The sequence below is a fragment of the Ornithorhynchus anatinus genome, chromosome 17, assembly GCF_004115215.2.
Source record: "Ornithorhynchus anatinus isolate Pmale09 chromosome 17, mOrnAna1.pri.v4, whole genome shotgun sequence".
Classification (NCBI taxonomy): domain Eukaryota; kingdom Metazoa; phylum Chordata; class Mammalia; order Monotremata; family Ornithorhynchidae; genus Ornithorhynchus; species Ornithorhynchus anatinus.
This window is the reverse complement of record NC_041744.1, coordinates 26,351,975-26,371,788: the sequence shown is the minus strand read 5'-3', so window position 1 is coordinate 26,371,788 and position 19,814 is coordinate 26,351,975. Positions and strand designations below refer to the sequence as shown.

The following is a 19,814-nucleotide window of genomic DNA, read 5'->3' as shown; positions in this document are numbered from 1 at the left end:
ATGGTTTTTGTACAAGTATAATTTGGACAATGTTATTTGATTACTAGAATTTGCTTTCAGAATTCTGGAATGATGATGGTATGCTTTGTAGTTACCTTCTGCCTAATGAAACGCCATTTAAATTTAAAAATATCATTAACCAAAAGGCAAAGTGTTAGACCAAACCATAGAGACCAGAGTGTTTATGAAGCTTTTGAATCTGTTCATATGCTGAATTTAACATTATAGGAATAAATCTGGACTTCCTAGGGTCTTCTAACTTTCTCTTATTTCAAATATAAAATTTAGAAAGATTTTATGTAACAAAGTATAAAATGGTGTGTGTTAAGAATTTTGTGCCCAGCACTGGACTGAGTGCTAAAATAAATACAAGTTAATCAGATTGGGGGCACACTCTATCTCCCACAATCCACATATAAGAGGTAGTGCAACAGTCTTATCCCTAGTCTACAGATGAGGCAGCTGGGGCACAGAGAGACTAAGTGACTTGCCCCCAAGTCTCATAGCAGACAAATGGTGGAGCTGGAAGTAGAACCGGCATCTCCCAACTTGATCTTACAAGAAAAATGACTTTTTAAAAATTTTAATAGCTAACCTTCTTTCTCAAAAGAAAAGGTAAGCAGCAGCTATTGATACAATATGATTTTAGATTTTATTATCATGTTTTGGCCCTGATTTTCAAAAATTCGGATCTCTAAGGGTTTATGCATTTGGATTTCTTTTAAATGAGTTTATCTGCATTTTGTAGAAAGAACAAAACCCACTTAAATTCTGAAATTTAAAATTCTGAATTATTAGCCATTCTTTGAAACACTAAAATGCCCATTTTTTTATTGCTTTTATTATAAAATTATTTTTCTTCTCTAAAACCTTTGAACTATTAGGAACAAACTAATTTAGTAAAAGATTGTGGAACTTCTTAGTATCTAGGTGAAACTTTTGGATAAGAATAGTGAATGTGTTATTTTGATGACCTGTTAAGATAATTGCCCACTTTTTGCTTGATTCTGGCATCTTTGCTGTTCACAAAATTAATTTAAGTGCCTTTTATTCTTGAATAAATTTATTGCTTATTCTCTAGGGCATAGAGGTCTTAATCTGTGCATAATCTTTTTGAAGGATAAAATGGGTCTAGTAAAAGTATAGACCCCAAGATAAATTATATTAATAGTATTTCTAATACCTTTAAAAATAAGATTAATTTAGGTTTTTTTCATTTCACATAAAAATAATGAACTTTATTTTTAAAGTACTAACAGTCTGGTACACTAAGGTAGAAATGTAGATGTATGTATATGAATATATACACTAGTTTTTAAAAGTTCATTTTTATTAACTTTTTTAAAAATATTTTTAATGTAAACCACAAATTATGTTTTCTAATCTAGGATCCAAGACTTTATCTTTGTAGAAAACCATTAGTTATACCTACCCATCTTGACTCTGAGAGCCATCTTCATATGATTTTTATGCTCACTCAACAGAGAAGCAGTATTGCCTAGTGAAAAGCAGTACTGCATAGTGGGAAGAGAATAGGCTTGGGAGTTAATTCCAACTCCCACTTGCCTTGTGGCCTTGGGCAAGTCACTTAATTTTTCTGGGCTTCTGTAAAATGGGGAGTAAGTAACTATTATCTTATCCCCTTAGACTGTGAGCCCCATGTGAGATAGGGACTTTGTTCTTAAGCATAAGTGCTTAAAAATACCACAATTTAAAATGCTATTATTATTGTCATTATTAAAAGTGATATCTTGACTATACTGTGAGTGTGTATACTGTGAGTGTGTATAATGCACACATTATACTAGATAGTTGAAAATTAAGCATGGGATAGGAACACTTTGACATTCTTACTTAATGTTAAGTCATGAATAGTTCAGTCATCCACAAAACAACAATGCTGCATTGATGTAGTCTCCTCTGCTCCAATGATTTCAGCCCCCATCTCTGGAGTGGTACAGTCAATTCTGAATGGCTCTAGCTACTGCACTCCAGTGGATGATGCCTTGATGGAACACCCTTTTGCCTTCAGTTGATTGATTTATTCAGTCGTACTGAGTGCTTACTATGTGCAGAGCACTGTATTAAGTGCTTGGAAAGTACAATTCAGCAATAGAGACAACCCTTGCCCTCACTGGGCTTATAGTCTACATGGGGCGAGACAGACATCAAAACAAGGAAAAAGGCATCAATATAAATAAATAGAATTATAGGTATATGTAATATATATATACATACACAAGCGCTATGGGGTGGGAAGAGGTGGGGAAGAGCAAAGGGAAAGAGTCTAGGTGACACACAAGGGATGGGAGCTGTGGAAAAGAGAGGGGAGAATATTCCTATACATGAATAGTACTGGTAGTGGTTTTTCTTGAGCACCTACTGAATGCAGTGTATTTTAATAAATATAAGGAAAGTGCAACAGGGATGTCAGACTTGTTTCCTGCCCACAAGAGGCTTATGGAAGCCGCTGTGCTTTTAAACATAGGGCTCAACTAGTTTATTGGCTCTCATTTCTCAGTGTGTCAGTTAACTCTTGGTTATATGTTAACTGATACCCCTCAACAAGTCACTGTCTCATTATTGGGAAGTCCTCACAGCCTTTTTATAAGGGTATGTTCATAATAAAATGCTTGTGGTTATTTTCAAAAATTGTTTGGCAGTGTCACAATTCATGAGCAGGTGATTTTTACAATAACTTCATTTTGTTCTTTAGGTGGTTATCACTAGTAAAAGTGGACGTATCCTCTATCGAATTTCACCATGGGCAAAGTATGTGATTCGTGAAGGTGATAAGGTGAATTATGATTGGATACACTGGGACCCAGAGCAATCATATCAAGTAAGTATTAAGTGCTTAGTACAGTGCTCTGCAAACAGTGAGAGCTCATTAAATATGACTGAATAAGTACGATCACTGCAGTATAACTGCAAATTTAGCTATCATTATTTAGCCTTTTTCACATACTTTGATTTTTTAACCACCTGTTATAGGATTTCTCTCTTACTGATTTATATTACATTGCAACAATTATCCAGATAAAGTGAAAGAAGTTATGTTTGCTGCTGAAGAGGCCACACAGCGGAACACGGATTCATGGCTACATATTTCATGCTGCTGTTGCTAGCCTAGTTGTGATGTTGTAGTAGGTGCATTATAAAAGTCAACATTCTTATGTAGGGCTTCTTTACATGTATCAAATGTGTACCTTACCATTTCACTTCAAGAGCTACCATATTAGGAAACTCTTCAAATTGCTCGTACTTAGGGAGTCACAAACATCACTGGAAGTTTTCAAGTTAGTTAGTCACCAGTGTACTACAGTATGCCAACATGGTGTTCTGGCTGCAGACCTACATTATGAAAACTAAATGAATATAAATTGTTAAAGTAACCAGCTTTGATAAGGCTGCTGTGACCTTCTAATTCGAAAGAGGCCTGAATTTTTGGTCACCCAGGGCCAGAGAAGTCATACCTACCCAAGTACTTAACCCAATTCAGTGGCAGCTTTCAGTTTTATTGTGCTGATAAAATTCTACATAAGCAGCACACCATACTGTAATGCAGTAATAGACGAAGAAGCAGGAAACTAAATCAAGAAAACAAAAACAGGCTAAGACATGCAGCTCAAGATGAACAAAAGGAGGTGACTGAGTTGTGTACCGACTGTGAGACGTTTATCTGCCCTTCCTTGCATCACTGTCCCTGATATATGAACTTATTAATTCATTTGTTTATTTTTGGATTTTGTATTAAAGCCAGGGACTTGGAGCAGAGCAGGTAAAAAATAACCCACCACTAAAATTTCCATTTCCAGGTATGGCTGGCTGGAATCACTTTTCCACTAAAACATTATGATCAGATGCTTTAAATCAGGATGGTTTTAGATGGGTCCCCTAGATGATATACCTAAGGAGTGTTTCAGAGCAATTTTATTGCTGTGTTCTTCACCCTTCATTGGTATCTACGCTTATAAACATTCCTTTGTTGGAATGAATAAACGCTGCTTTTCCCTATATGAACTTTCACTTCTACAGAATAGGTCCAAGTCCTGTGGTTAGCACCCCAACTACTTGGAAGTGACTACTTTTGGTAACTCTCTGTAACCCTTTTGATCTTATGTTGACTCATGACCCTTGTTTATGCAAGGAGGTTCTGGAAGTACTGAGTTAGAATAAAATTTGAGATGTTGATAGCATTATTTGTTTCTGTTTCATAAGAACACTTTTTAAAATTTTATAGAACACCTGAATTCATGCAGGATAATTTTTGAAATCTAATCTCAATATGATTTTAGTGTATGGCTCTTGTGCTAGATTGCAAAGCTCTTTGAAGGCAAGACTGTCTAACTCTGCTGTGCCTTCTCAAATGCTTACTGCTCTGCACACTAATGCTCAATTAGAACTATTGATTGATACCTACATTCTCACTCCATTAAATCCTTAAATCTTTATTAGCAAAACCTTGCATTTAAACTTTTTTCCATATTAGCAGTCATTTCTAAACATCCCTCTGAAAACCACAAAAATAATGCAGATGTGTTTGTTATCATTGCATTCATTGTTTTTTGCTTTGGGGCTTTTTGGGGGGGAGGGGAGGGAGGGCAAGGGAAAGGGGAGGAAGGGCAGGGGGAAGGGGAGGGAGGGCAAGGGGAAGGGGAGGGAGGACGGGGGAAGGAGAGGGAAGGCATGGGTGACGGGAGGGAAGAAGTAAGGTATTTGTCTCATTACTTGGCCAAATCATTTACTAAGACATTACATTTTAGTTGGACATGAAAAGATGTCTGCATGACAGTATGGCCTTTTTGTATTTCCTATAGTCCATCAATTAAAAACTCTCATTCTAAAATGTGCTTTTTGTTGTGGAAACATTGTTAAAGTATATTTATTGGCTACCTTAGGAGATATGCAACTGATAGCCTCCTCATCCTTGGTCAGATCTTTCTCTCACTTTTGAGCAGAGAATGTGTCTACCAACTCAGTTACATTGTATTTTCCCTAGTATTTAGTACAGTGTTCTTAAGTGCTTAAGAAGTACAATTGATTGATTAATTTCATCTATCTCTTTGAGTCCCTGCCTTCCTGGCTTTCTAATGTGTCTTTCCTTCCTTTTTCCACATTTCCCCATGTTCCCTTATTGTCTCTTCCACATTTTCCTTCCTGCTTTTTGCTGTTCCTTCTAGCCATGGTCCCTTCTTGAGTTTCTCTTTTCAGATCTTGTACCTACATTTCAGCCTCTTTCTCCTCTCCTCTCCACTTTCTCACCTATTTACTCTGTCTATTATTCTCCCACAACAACTTCTTAAAGATAAGAACACGAGCATCACTAGGACCAGTCAATGGCCTCTCTAGTACAGAAGCATGTTCTCTCTCAGGCAATAGTAAAAAAATGCTCTGGAGGGCGAGAAATATGATGGTTTCCCTTCTTGAAACAATTCTTTTGACTTTGGATTTGCTGTTCAATATGACTTTTTCCTGTAATCAGCACTCTGTGAAACTTCACCTATTTATTAATTCTTCGTAAACCTGCAAAATTTCTGGCTTTTGTTGTGGTGGCAGCAAGTAGTGGGCCTTACTATAAGGTCTCCCTCAGAGCCCTCCTTTCCAGTCATATTTTCAGCGCCATGGGATTGTCCACTATTAAATTCTCATTTGTATTGCTTCCAGATTGGTATTTAGTAACCTGAAGTACCGATGACATTGAGGATCCTTTGACTTTTTAATCCCTATCATCGTATTTTTATACTTGTGACATATTTTATCCTTTACATACTGCTAGCCACTCTATCTTCTTTTACAGTGCAAACATTCTCGACCAAAGAAGCCACGAAGTTTAAGGATCTATGAATGTCATGTAGGAATTTCTTCTCATGAAGGAAAAGTAGCTTCATATAAACACTTTACATGTAATGTCCTACCGAGAATAAAGAACCTTGGTAAGTAATTGTAATTTTTTTTTTACACTTGGATACATTTTTTAATGAGTCTGTGCTCATATTGAAAAAGCTAATTATAAGGGCCTTCTTGGGTTAAGATTAAATGTTTAATAGAAATGCATTTTATTTTAGACTTCTCAAAATTGCCTGCTCTAATTTGATCTTTGAAAATAGACTTAGGTAGGGTATATGACCCAATTTATTGCTTAAGAAAAACCAAGAGATTATTCCAATACAATGTTAGGATAATTGCGGTCTATTTAGGAAGATGCCTCTAATACTGATGTAGAGTTGAGAAATATGTGTTTCATTTTAGTTACTATTTTGTAAACCTTAACTTTTTTGTGTCATAATAATGGCAGTGTGGGTAAAATGACTATGGTCTTAGTACAGTTACTACAGTAGATTGTGCATTCTCATATATGTGATGTTCCCTACAACCTTCACTCTGCCCAACTTCCTTTCACTCCTCAACTCCACCTCACCCACCATCCAACTGGACGCGTAATCAATCTCATCATCTCTAGGCATTGTACATTTATTAACTTCAACAACTTTGAAATTGTACTCTCTCACCACAAACTCATCACCTGCCTTTACTCTCCATTTCCTCCAACAATGCAAAATCCTTTTATTCTCCCAGAAAGTACACCGATTCTTTGACCTCCAGTTTCCCTAGTCATCAGAGTCATTTTGGCTTCTATTCTCAACCTACCTTTATTAGATGCAGAAATCCACACCCTCAACACTGCCCTCTCCATTGAGCTCAGTTCTTTTGCTCCCCTGTCTCTCTGCCAATGTTGTACCACCAACCCACAGGCCTGGATCACCTCCACAGCATGATTTCCCCATTCTTTGTTTCAAACCATGGGGCACTGCTGGTGGAATTCCAGACATCAGACCAACTTCTTCCATTTATATATCAATTACCCTATTTATTTTGTTAATGATGTGTATATCTCTATGATTCTATTTATCTTGAGGATGTTTTGTTTTTGTTCTGTTTTGCTTTGCTGTCTGTCTCCCCCGTTAAGACTGTGAGCCCGTTATTGGGCAGGGGTTGTCTCTATCTGTTGCCAAATTGCACATTCCAAGTGCTTAGTACAGTGCTGTGCACATAGTGCTCAATAAATACTATTGAATGAATGAATGAATTCTGACTTGCTTTAACTCTGCCCTCTTCTTCACCTGGAAGCTCTATTGGCTCCCAACCCCACTGGCCTTGCCAGGTGTATACAACTTTTAAGTGACTCCTCCTGCTTTTCTGCTCCCTCCATATCTTGCCCCAAATGACTTTGCAACTTATTTCATCAATAAAAGTGAAACCATTTGGTGTGATCTTCCTAAAATCTTCCCTGATCCTCTCCAGTTCCACTTTACTCCTTCCTTCTCTTGAACTCTGCTCATCCTTCCCAGCAGTTTTGCAAGAGATCTCCCACCTTTCAAAACTTAGTTACTCCTGAGTGCTCCCATCTTTCCTTCCTGACTTTTATCTTCAACTATATACTTTGCAATGGTTTCTTTCCCATTGTTTTCACACATGCTCATGTATCCCCCTATTTTTTTAAAAAAGCCAAAAAACCCTTCCCCTTAACCCCACACCAACCATCCACTTAGGTCGTGGGTTCCTAATCCTCGCTTTGCCAAATGTCTGCTGTGTGACCTTGGGTAAGGCATTTCACTATGCCTCAGTTACCTCATCTGTAAAATGGGGATCAAGATTGTGAGCCCCATGGGGGACAAGAACTGTGTCCAACATGATTACCTTGTATCTACCCCAGAGCTTTCAACAGAGCTTGACAAATAGTAATTACTTAAATACCACAATTTTTATTATTATTAATTACCTATCCCCCTTGACCTCCTGCAATCTGGCTTCTTCCATCTGCACTCCACAGAAACTGCCCTCTCTAAGGATACCATTGATGACCTCCTTGTCAAATCAAATGGTCGGTGTTCCATCCTAATCCTCCTCGACTCCTTAATAATAATAATAATAATCTTGGTATTTGTTAAGCACTTACTATGTGCCGAGCACTGTTCTAAGCGCTGGGGTAGACATAGGGGAATCAGGTTGTCCCACGTGGGGCTCACAGTCTTAATCCCCATTTTACAGATGAGGGAACTGAGGCACAGAGAAGTTAAGTGACTTGCCCACAGTCACACAGCCGACAAGTGGCAGAGCTGGGATTCGAACTCATGAGCCCTGACTCCAAAGCCCATGCTCTTTCCACTGAGCCACGCTGCTTCTCCAATGCCTTCGACACTGTGGACCACACCCTTCTCTCGAATATCTTATCCAACCTTGGCTTTACTGACATTGTCCTTTCTTGGTTCTCATCTCTTTTTGTTTGCCCAGTCTCAGTCTCTTTCACCAGAACTTCCTCTGCCTCCTCTTGGGAACCCCCTAACAGAGGAGTACTGTGTCTTAGAGGATAGAGCATGGGCCCTGGAGTCAGAAGGACCTGGGTTCTCTGCTACTTGCTTGCTGTGTGACCTCAGTCAAGTCACTTAGCTTCTCTCTGCCTGTTTCCTCATCTGTAAAATATTCTCCCTCTTACTTAAACGGTGAGCCCCAACTGGGACTGAGGCTGTGTCCAACTCGATTGACTTGTATTTCCCCCAGTACTTAGAATAATATTTACCACATGGTAAGCACTTAACAAATACCATAATAAAATAAATAGATAACAAATAACATTATGTTCTGCAAAAATTAAGCACAACACAGTAGAGAACAACTTTTTTTTAAAATTATTTTATGTATCCAGTATGGGCTGAACTATGGCTCTCGCACTGACCTTTTCAGCCACGCATGTACTCTAAGGTGAACTTCACCATCAGTAGTGTCTTTGTTGGTATATATATTCTTGGTAAATATATACATCATAAAAACAGACCTTAGTAATTTCAGTGGAGAAGTGCACTGCTCTAACATTTTGTTCTTCTTAAAGCTATCATGAGGGGAAATGAGTGACGGGAAAATAATGCCATGATTAAATACACAAATCAAGTATTCAAAGTGTAAACCACAAGTTAAACTACATGTAATAATGTCTTGTTTTGCTTTCATCACTTAGTGTGAATATTAAAATGCAACTGTTGTTCAAATTATAATTACTGTCTTAGTTAATACTGCAAAGTGAAATTACAACTAATTTGTGTATTTTTTTTTGTAAGGTCAGTCAGTATAAGGCATGCAGTGGTAATTTGAATAAAGACCAAACTTTTTGCAAATATATTGCAATGTTAACTGTGAAATTTTGATTATTTTCCAATTCAGTTGGGTAGTAAATCAAGTTCCATATTGATGCATTTAAAATGTTTCCTATCCATTCAGTCAGAGGATTCTCTTCATATTTAAACAGGGTACAATTGCATTCAGATGATGGCTATTATGGAACATGCCTACTATGCAAGTTTTGGTTATCAAATCACAAGTTTCTTTGCTGCATCAAGGTAAGATAATAAGCATATATACATAAAACTTTTAATTTGAAATAAAAGAGTAAAACAAAATGAGCTTGGGGGAAAAAAAAAACGGATTCGTGCATAATAATCACACTATTTTTCCAAGACTGTTCTGCCCAGAGCAGTGGAAAATGTAGATTTAATTATATTTGGTATTCATTTGTCACCCATCAAAATTTTGGGTGCTTCTCAAAATTTGTGTTGAGAGGAAATGGCCCCATTCAGTAAATTCATTCATTCTGTAGTATTTATTGAGTGCTTACTATGTGCAGAGCACTGTACTAAGTGCTTGGAATGTACAGTTCGGCAACAGATAGAGACAATCCCTGCCCAATGAGTGAATGGATTTGCCTGCAGTGAGTGTGTACTTGGTAAGGTTCTATAAAAGTGTATAGCCCTAAAAAAAAATAAAAATAAGTGTTATCTGCTTTGGGCTTGTTTTCAGTTCTGAAATAGTCTAAAGAATTTGCTTATGTAGTATGTTGACCATTCGTCCCAAGTTTTTTTTTCTTCATATACTGTGTAATGGACAATTATAGAAACACAAGGTCAGGGAATGTGTTTGTTGTTATAATGTACTCTCCCAAGCGCTTAGTACAGTCCTTTACACCCAGTAAGTGCTCAATAAATACAAATGAATGTATGAAGGAATATAGAAATGTTTCAGGGTGGGGAATGTCGCATATAAATTGCTTAGCCTATCTTGCCCCAGACATTAGCTGTTCTTGCTCATTCTAAATGGTCAGTTATTCATTCATTCATTCATTCAATAGTATTTATTGAGCGCTTACTATGTGCAGAGCATAGCATGCTCAGTATGTACAGAGTTTAGGTCCAAGATACTTAAAAATGGAGTGGACTTTTTATCTCACACTTTCCATCCACAGAGGGAGCATACTCACGTTCTGAAGTCCGACCTCTTCATAGATTGAGAATAGAGAATCCATAGATAGATGGATAACTTTTTCTTCAGATGGCACACAAAAGACTAAGAAGTTTGGGAGAATGCAATGCAATTTAATGTGTTTTTTTTCGGCATTTTTAGTGTCATTATTGGAAAAATCACTGGGCTAAATAGACTATTTATTGAACCCCAATATTGTCTGTTATGTACTGAGTAGGAAGGTCACAGTCTTAATCCCCTGAACATCATAAGTAATAGGATGATTTGAAGCAAATTAGAATACATGGGAATTTTTCTGTAAACTCTCACTCTTTCCAGATTCGTCACTCAACTGCCCATAGATTGAGGGTCACTGTTTACCTACGAAGCCATAGGCAAAGCAATTCCTCCATACATTTCACTATAGGTACCCTATTCCATAGGAGCAGCGGGAGCTATCTCCCTATTGCTTGTTTGACCCAGACTCCTTATCTTGCTCATCCCAGGTCTCTGATAAAACCTGAATGCTTCATTCAGACCTGAAGAAGCATCCATGCCCTAATAATGAATTGAGCCCGGGCCTGTAAATCAGAAGGACCTGGCTTCTGATCCCAGCTTTTTCATTTGTCTGCTGTGTAACTGTGGGCAAGTCACTTAACCTCTCTGTGCCTCAGTTACCTCATCCGTAAAATGGGGATTAAGATTGAGAGCCTCATGTGAGATAGATAAGTCACCCCTCTGCCTCTCCCCTCCCCCCCACCAACCCCCTCCCCTACTTTCCCATCCTTCCCTGCAGTATCCTCAGAGGAGATCTCCTCCCTCCTCGCAAGTGCCACCCCCTCCACCTGCGCCTCGGACCCCATTCCCTCTCACCTTCTTAAAACCATCGCCCCTGCCCTCCTCTCTTCCTTAACTTCTATTTTTAACCACTCAATCTCCCAGGGCTCCTTCCCCTCTGCCTTCAAACATGCCCACGTCTCCCCCATCCTAAAAAAACCCGCTCTTGACCCCACTTCCCCCTCCAGTTATCGTCCTATCTCCCTACTACCCTTCCTTTCCAAAATCCTAGAACGAGTCGTCTACAATCGATGCCTAGAATTCCTTAACTCCCATTCTGTCCTAGACCCCCTCCAATCTGGCTTCCGTCCCCTCCACTCTACCGAGACTGCTCTCTCTAAGGTCACCCATGACCTCCTTCTTGCCAAATCCAATGGCTCCTACTCCATTCTGATCCTCCTTGACCTCTCTGCTGCCTTTGACACTGTCGACCATCCCCTCCTCCTCCATACCTTATCTCACCTTGGCTTCACGGACTCTGTCCTCTCCTGGTTCTCCTCTTACCTCTCTGGCCGATCATTCTCGGTCTCCTACGCTGGAGCCTCCTCCCCCTCCCATCCTTTTAACTGTTGGAGTTCCTCAAGGGTCAGTTCTTGGCCCTCTTCTGTTCTCCATTTACACTCACTCCCTCGGTGAACTCATCCGCTCTCACGGCTTTGACTACCATCTCTACGCAGATGACACGCAGATCTACATCTCCGCCCCTGTCCTCTCCCCCTCCCTTCAGGCTCGCATCTCCTCCTGCCTCTGGGACGTCTCCACCTGGATGTCGGCCCACCACCTAAAACTCAACATGAGCAAGACTGAGCTCCTCATCTTCCCTCCCAAACCCGGTCCTCTCCCAGACTTCTCTATCACCGTGGATGGCACGACCATCCTTCCCGCCTCTCAGGCCCGCAATCTCGATATCATCCTTGACTCGTCCCTCTCGTTCACCCCACACATCCTATCCGTTACCAAGACCTGCCGGTTTCACCTTTACAACATCGCCAAGATCCGCCCTTTCCTCTCCACCCAAACGGCTACCTTACTATTACGGGCTCTCGTTATATCCCGGCTAGACTACTGTGTCAGCCTTCTCTCTGACCTCCCTTCCTCCTCTCTCGCCCCGCTCCGGTCTATTCTTCACTCCGCTGCCCGGCTCATCTTCCTGCAGAAACGATCTGGGCATGTCACTCCCCTTCTTAAACAACTCCAGTGGTTGCCTGTCGACCACCGCTCCAAACAAAAACTCCTCACTCTAGGCTTCAAGGCTCTCCATCACCTTGCCCCTTCCTACCTCTCCTCCCTTCTCTCTTTCTACCGCCCACCCCGCACGCTCCGCTCCTCTGCCGCCCACCTCCTCGCCGTCCCTCGGTCTCGCCTATCCCGCCGTCGACCCCTGGGTCACGTCCTCCCGCGGTCCTGGAACGCCCTCCCTCCTCACCTCCGCCAAACTGATTCTCTTTCCCTCTTCAAAACCCTACTTAAAAATCACCTCCTCCAAGAGGCGTTCCCAGACTGAGCTCCTCTTCCCCCTCTACTCCCTCTGCCATCCCCCCTTTACCTCTCCGCAGCTAAAGCCTCATTTTCCCCTTTTCCCTCTGCTCCTCCACCTCTCCCTTCCCATCCCCACAGCACTGTACTCGTCCGCTCAACTGTATATATTTTCGTTACCCTATTTATTTTGTTAATGAATTGTACATCGCCTTGATTCTATTTAGTTGCCATTGTTTTTACGAGATGTTCTTCCCCTTGACTCTGTTTATTGCCATTGTTCTTGTATGTCCGTCTCCCCCTATTAGACTGTAAGCCCGTCAAACGGCAGGGACTGTCTCTATCTGTTGCCAACTTGTTCATCCCAAGCGCTTAGTACAGTGCTCTGCACATAGTAAGCGCTCAATAAATACTATTGAATGAATAGGGATTGTGTCCAACCTGATTGCTCGAATATCCCCCAGTGCTTAGAACAGTGCCTGACACATAGTAAGTGCTTAACAAAAATCACAATTTTTATTATTAGTAGTAGTAGTAATAAAAAACCTAAATAGTGGCTTTCTAGCTATTCACTTTTTGAAACCTGTCCCTTCTTACCCCCAACTCAAGTTGAAGTTTTGGCACCTATACATCTCAAATTCATGCAAATGTTTGTTGGAGTTGGAAGAATACAATACCCTTGATTGCACGGGTGACAGAATCACTGCTCAGGAGAGTCCCTGACTTATCTAGTAATGCCTCTAATAATCATCATAATAATTGTGATATTTGTTAAGATCTTACAATGTGCCAGGCACTGCACTCACTGCTGGGGGAGAAGCAAGCAAATTGAGTTGGACACAGTCCCTGTCCCACATGGAGCTCAAAGTCTCAATCCTCATTTTACAGATGAGGTAACAGAGGCACAGAGAAGTAAAGTGAGTTGCCCAGGTCAAATAACATAACTGGGATTAGAACCCATGTTCTTCGGATTTAGTGTGACAGTGGGGGAAAGATTGTTCTCCAGAATTAGCTGAATGCTTGCACCAATTTAATTCTATTTATCGTAATAATGTAGTCTTGTTTTTGTTTCGTCTGTTTTGCTCTGCCATCTGTCTCCCCCGATTAGACTGTGAGCCCATCACTGGGCAAGTATTGTCTCTATCTGTTGCCGAATTATACATTCCAAGCCCTTAGTACAGTGCTCTGCACATAGTAAGCACTCAATAAATACTATTGAATGAATGAATTCACATTGTTCTCTTTCCATGACGAGGGATAGGTGGGGCAAGGAGGGGATGTAATGGTTGTCTCAGGAATTGAGATCTCAATGTTTTGACATTGACTTTTGAAATTAACCTTCAGCCGTTTTGGAACTCCTGAAGAACTGAAGGAACTCGTAGACACTGCTCACTCAATGGGCATCACAGTTCTCTTGGATGTTGTACACAGTCATGCATCTAAAAACTCTGAAGATGGTCTGAATCAGTTTGATGGCACCGATGCTTGTTATTTCCCTTCTGGCCCTAGAGGAAATCATGATCTCTGGGACAGTAGACTCTTTGCCTATTCAAGGTATGTGAAAACTTGATTGTCTTTAAAATATGCCTGAAAAAGTTGAAAGTTTTTTGTTTTTGAATGAAGTATTAATACCATGAATTATTTTTTTATTTTATTATATGCATTTATTTATTTTTTTTTGTAATGAACCCTGCTACTTAATGTTTTACTTGGTTACTTCATAACTTTAACTTTGTCAGGTTTAGACATTAAACCTTATATTTGGGTTTTTTAAATAATTATATATTTCTACTGCTATTACCTGGAAAAGTTATCATTAATATGTTCCAGTTTGGGTTTTAAATACAACCTGGTCTTTCCTGAACCTTCCGTTGTAGTTGAGTAGCAATAATAGCATTTCAATTTATTTTTATTTTTTGTGACTTCAGCAGCAGCAGTTAGAGGATGTGCTATTTTATGTATATTATGCTCTTATTCCAGAAGCAAAGTGCAAACAGTGAAATATTACCTAAAAGGATCAAAGTTTGGCTCTCAACTTACTACTTGCTCAGATCTTTCTGAACAGCATATGGACAAACTATCATAATGCTTATGTGGAGGTTATGATGCCAATATAAACTTGATTGTTGAATGTGAATGTTAACTCCACCCTTTTAGGCTTGCCTTTGGATACTCTGAATAGCAAATTTGGGGTAATTCCCAACATCAGAATTTGATGTTAGCTTATGCTCATGAACAGGGCATAATTGTATAACAACTGCAAACATCTCCAGCTGTGAAGAATTAGCACCCTAGCCCAATCACTGACTGAATTAACATCTTCCTTCCTGCAATAGAAGTTGCCAAAAATAAGAAATGAGAGCCAAACTCAACTCTAAAAGATATGATTTCTAGAACTGGTCTCCACTCTTCCTCTATTATATCGTCTCATTGACCTTAACACACTGTATATGTTCCCACTTAAGTTGGAACATCGAAACTTTCACTGCACCCTCTCTTTATTGGGTATGTAATTTAATTTTGCTGGTTTTGACTTTATACACTGTTCTCCTTCCCTGCCAAGCTGGCTTTTTCTCCTAAAAAGGCAGTTCCATTTAGAGGGTAAAGAATTAGGTGCCTATTAATTTACTTGATCTTCTAATCTAGATATTTTGACTGATGAATTACTTTTGAATCATATGACACACATCCAAAGTGCATAAAGGGATGTGGACTGAGCCCCTACTCTCTGTTTATTCTAGAATATAGTATTTCTTGTCCACATAGGAAATAGAAAAGGTATGAAAGCACTCTGCCTTTTCCAATTAAATATGCTACACTAAACTTGAAGCATACTTCAGAAATCATTAACCTACTTCCAGGAACTCTAGTTGGCCTGTAAAATTTGCTTTAGGTCTGTCCCCCATGCCAGACCTCTAGACAGAGATGATATATCTTGGAGCATTAAGCAAGTGCAGACAATCCTAAGGAAAGGAAGGTAATCAGGATCGGGAACATGCATATCATTTCCTAATAGTCTTGCTCTGGTTGATTCGACTAACGTGGAACAGTGCTTCAGTTTATAGCTCTGCAACAGAATAAAATACCACATTCCAAATATTTTTGTTAAGGATTTTTACTGCTTACTGTAGCTGCATCGTAAATCCATGTCATGTTATGGTAGGTGGATCACTTTGGAAATTCTCTGGCATTTGGAAATTCACATCTAGGGTTTTGAATCTTCTGTCCAGTACTATCCCACCCCAATTGTAATCTGTTCCTATTCAGTCATTAAAAAAATAGGAACAGATGAATAGTAATGACTGCAATGAATTTTATTTTTCAAGTCACTGAGTCTGATTCAGATCAAGCTACTTGTTTTTACGTAGGGATGGCTAACCCAGAATCCTACCTAAGATCTCCTTTCATCACGAGCTTTTCCCACTTCAGAGCCTTTGCCAGTCTGATTCCTCGGTACTTCGAAAGCCACCTTCCTTCTCCCCTTGGGCCACATTGTTTCAGGAATCTTGCAGCATAAAGGGGACTTAGTGTTTGTCCGACCTCATCTCTCTAGATTTGGTGCCATGCTGATGCCAGCGTACTCATTCAACTCATGGAGAGATAATAAAAAACCAGGAATATTTTATATTTACAGATTTTCTTGCTGATTGATCACAAAAATGTCAACATGCAGATAATGTAGGTTAGCATCTTTATCAATCATTTTTTGTAACATAAAATCTTTGAATTGTCGTGAACATTTTCTTTCAGTCTAAAATACTTGGGTGATTGGTTGTCTACTAACCTATAGAAATGTCAGATTGGGACAAAATTTTTGAAGCATGTATTTTTTTTTTTCTTCCTCCACTCTCATCCCCTGTGAATAAATTTAGGCCCCAAAATGTTGTGTTGCGCTGAAGAATCCACAGAAAGTAGTGGAAAGCATTTTGAAAAAGTTCTAATTAACTTCCCCTCTTGGAAATAAATTGGTTTCTGTTTGAAAAGGGATTCTGTAAATGCCTCTATCTATGGAGTATTCCACTCACATGCCACTACACTTGACCAGTTTTTAAAAAATCATTATCAAGTTTCTAAGAATTATACTATCCTAAGAATTACCTGAGAGACACATTCTGACTGTCATTTCACTGCAGACTATAAATGCATTTCCAATCAGGTGTTGAACATATTTCCACACATTTTGTTCTCTCTGCTCCGCTAAACTGCTTTCTATTTTGCTAAATTACTAATGACAGCTCATAACAGTGATATGGTTGTCCTTTCTTCATTTGGTAAGGAGGATTTTCTGACAAGACTGTCACTTTTAAGATCCTCTAGAGAAGAAAGTAAATGTGAATGGATGATCTCATTAGTTTTTTAAATTTGATTTATGCAAATCCTCCAGCATTTTACAAACAAGAAACTCATAAAAAACAGTAAGCTATGTGAACTTAAAAATAAACAATGTCATCAACCCACAACCAAGTATCAAGTTCATTTTAGATGAGGGCATACCAAAAATTGAAAATATGGGATATCATCAAGGAGGAGCAGTGTGGCCTACTGCAAAGGGCATGGGCCTGGGAGTGACCTCCATCACTTGCCTGCTGCGTGACATTAAGCAAATTTCTTTTCTGTGCCTCATTTTCCTCATCTATAAAATCATAAGCTCCTTGTCTGGATATTTAACCAAAACTTTTCTCAATCTTGCTATTAATTTTCACCTGAAAACCTAAAAAATTGTACCCCCTATGTGAAGAAGTGTTACTTTGAATCAACGTAAAGTTTAAATGGTTTCCCCCAGGCCTTGTGGATTTTGTTCATACCCTTTATGACTTCTAAAATTTCATTTCATGTTCTGAAGATGAGCCTAACAAAACTTCCTTCAAGCCATCTCCCCAGCTCCAAAATTTTATCACTTACTTAACTAATACCTATGTTTAAAAACATGCAGCCAATCAACAAATTTTTTTTAGCTCTTCAGCCATGGGTTTATATTGTAATGTTAGTATCTTTAAAAGTAAACATGGAATCTGAAAGACTGAATTAATTCATTCTGAAAGTTGGCCTTGATGTTGAAGGCAACAGACACCATTCTATTTTATCTGCTTAAAACAAATTTATTTCTATGCAAGAGAATCTAGAGAACAATTATAGAAAAGAGGTTACCAAAAGCTCTTGCAAGTTTTTAGTCTTTTCCCTTTGGAAAGTAAAGCAGCATGGTGCGCAATCATTGATTGCAGGAGAGCTTTTGATAACCAGAACGTCAGTTTCTTTCTTCCTGTAGTTCCTCTTAAAGCATTTTAAATTCACTTAAACTAGAAACTTCTTTCTGCTCAATTAGAAAACCTGGTTAAATCTGCTGCTCTTCCAAAGAAAGTCAAGTTAACTGCAAAATTCAGAAAGACTAATTCTCTTTTGTAAAAGAGATTAAGAACATTGCTCTCTCAATCTAATATCTCTGGATTTGAGTTTGAAAAGGAGAAACATATCTCATCTCATAAGGTTTATAAGATTATTCAGCCTACTAGAAAGGTTTCTATTGATGTGAAGTATAACCCAGTGGTAAGGATTTATGTCTTTGTATCAACTTTGCCCCTTGGATTATCGCCTTCTGTTATTCCCTACAAGCCTAAAACTCAGAAACCCAGAGCGGCACATTTTTTAAGTTAAGTTTCTATACTTTAGTTCAGTATAACATTCCTTAATCTGAAATGCCCTCAATGTAAAACAGTTTAAACACGTGCAAGTTCTTTATGACTCCAAAAGAATTCCTACCTTTTTAAAACAAAGTCTGAGAATGAAACTCTTGTTGGCTCCAGGTGGTAGCCCAACACTGGATTAAATTCATTCTCTTACTGAACTGGCTCACTTCCTAGGAAATATGATATCTGTGTAGATTGTCCAGTATCTTAAAAGGGCCCCATTTGTAGTGTCCTTTTAGTTGACACTGAGGTCTCATAATAGAGTATGATTGACGTGCAGATGCTTTGGGCTCCGGTTATTCATACTTAATGTGTGCAGGACCACTCTAATAAGCCCTTGGTGTTAAGAGATAAAACACAACACTTTGCCTTCAGGGAGTTGATAGTCTGACAGGCAGGGATTAAGGTGTGGACTAGATTGAGAGACAGAAGAAGTGAGAGAGTCACTGAATGTTCATTTGGGAGGAACATTGGCAGTGAGCTGGGAGTTCTGGGTGAAGAAAGCAGATGAGAGAGTTTGAGAGCCTTGAAGCTGTTGGTTAGCAAATTATTGCTTGTTGGGGGAAATGGGCAGCCATTTCAAGTTTTTTGAGAGGAGAGATGAGAAGAACTTTTTTTTTTTGGAAAAATATGTGCTCTGGAGTGCAATGGAGTGAAATTTACGTCTAAGAAAGGAGAGCTTAGAGTTTCAAGCCAGAGGCTGTTAGAGTAGCCTAATGGGGATCAAGGTTGGGAAGGCAAGGAGCTCATGATTCAAATTTGACTGTCATAAAATTTAAGACTAAATTCTCTGTCCTATTCTGGGGAGGTATTTTGTTGCTCTCTGTGGCTAAGATCCATATTGAACTTTATTCCTCTAGCGACATTACCCTATTACTCTTGCACTTATTTATTTGTTGTATTTTTTTTTTCATTTTACCTTCCCTAATGTGTGCTTAGACTGTGAGCCATCTAGGGATTGAGGATTAAGATTGAGGATTGAGAATCTGTATTTCTCCTCCAAGTGTTTTCCCTACCACTTGTTTCACTGCTTTGCACACAGTAGGCACTTCTAGAATACTATTTCTCTGATTACTGCTCCTATCAGCAGTCAAGTAAGTCAGTCTTATTCATTGAGTACTTACTATGTGCAGAACACTGTACTAAGCGCTTGAGAGAGTACAATAGGACACATCCCTTCCTCACAATGAGCTTACAGTCTAGTGGGGAAAATTAGACAATATAAATAAATGAAATTACAGATGTGTATATAAGTGCTGTGGGGCAGGGAGGGGGGATGAATAAAAGGAGCGAATTAGGGCAACTCAGAAGAGAGTGAAAATAAAGGAAAGGAGGGCCTAATCAGGGAAGGCCTCTTGGAGGAGATGTGCCTTCAATAAGGCTTTGAAGGGGTGGGGATAGGAGGGGGAAGTTACTGATATGAAGAGTGAGGGCCTTCCAGGCCAGAGGCAAGTTGTGGTCAATAGGTTGGCAGATAGTGAGTAGGTTAGAAGTAGAGGAGGGAAGTGTGCAGTCTGGGTTGTGGTA

The 19,814-nt window shown here is 39.3% G+C and overlaps 1 protein-coding gene across 1 annotated transcript in view; it reads left to right on the top strand.

Moving 5' to 3' along the window:
• Positions 1-19,814, top strand: part of GBE1 (1,4-alpha-glucan branching enzyme 1) — a 182,242-nt gene that overhangs the window by 84,196 nt on the left and 78,232 nt on the right. The window contains exons 4-7 of the mRNA XM_029082122.2: positions 2,717-2,842; positions 5,801-5,936; positions 9,305-9,395; positions 13,948-14,157. Coding sequence (XP_028937955.1) covers positions 2,717-2,842; positions 5,801-5,936; positions 9,305-9,395; positions 13,948-14,157 — 563 coding nt within the window. The remainder of the gene's footprint in view (positions 1-2,716; positions 2,843-5,800; positions 5,937-9,304; positions 9,396-13,947; positions 14,158-19,814) is intronic.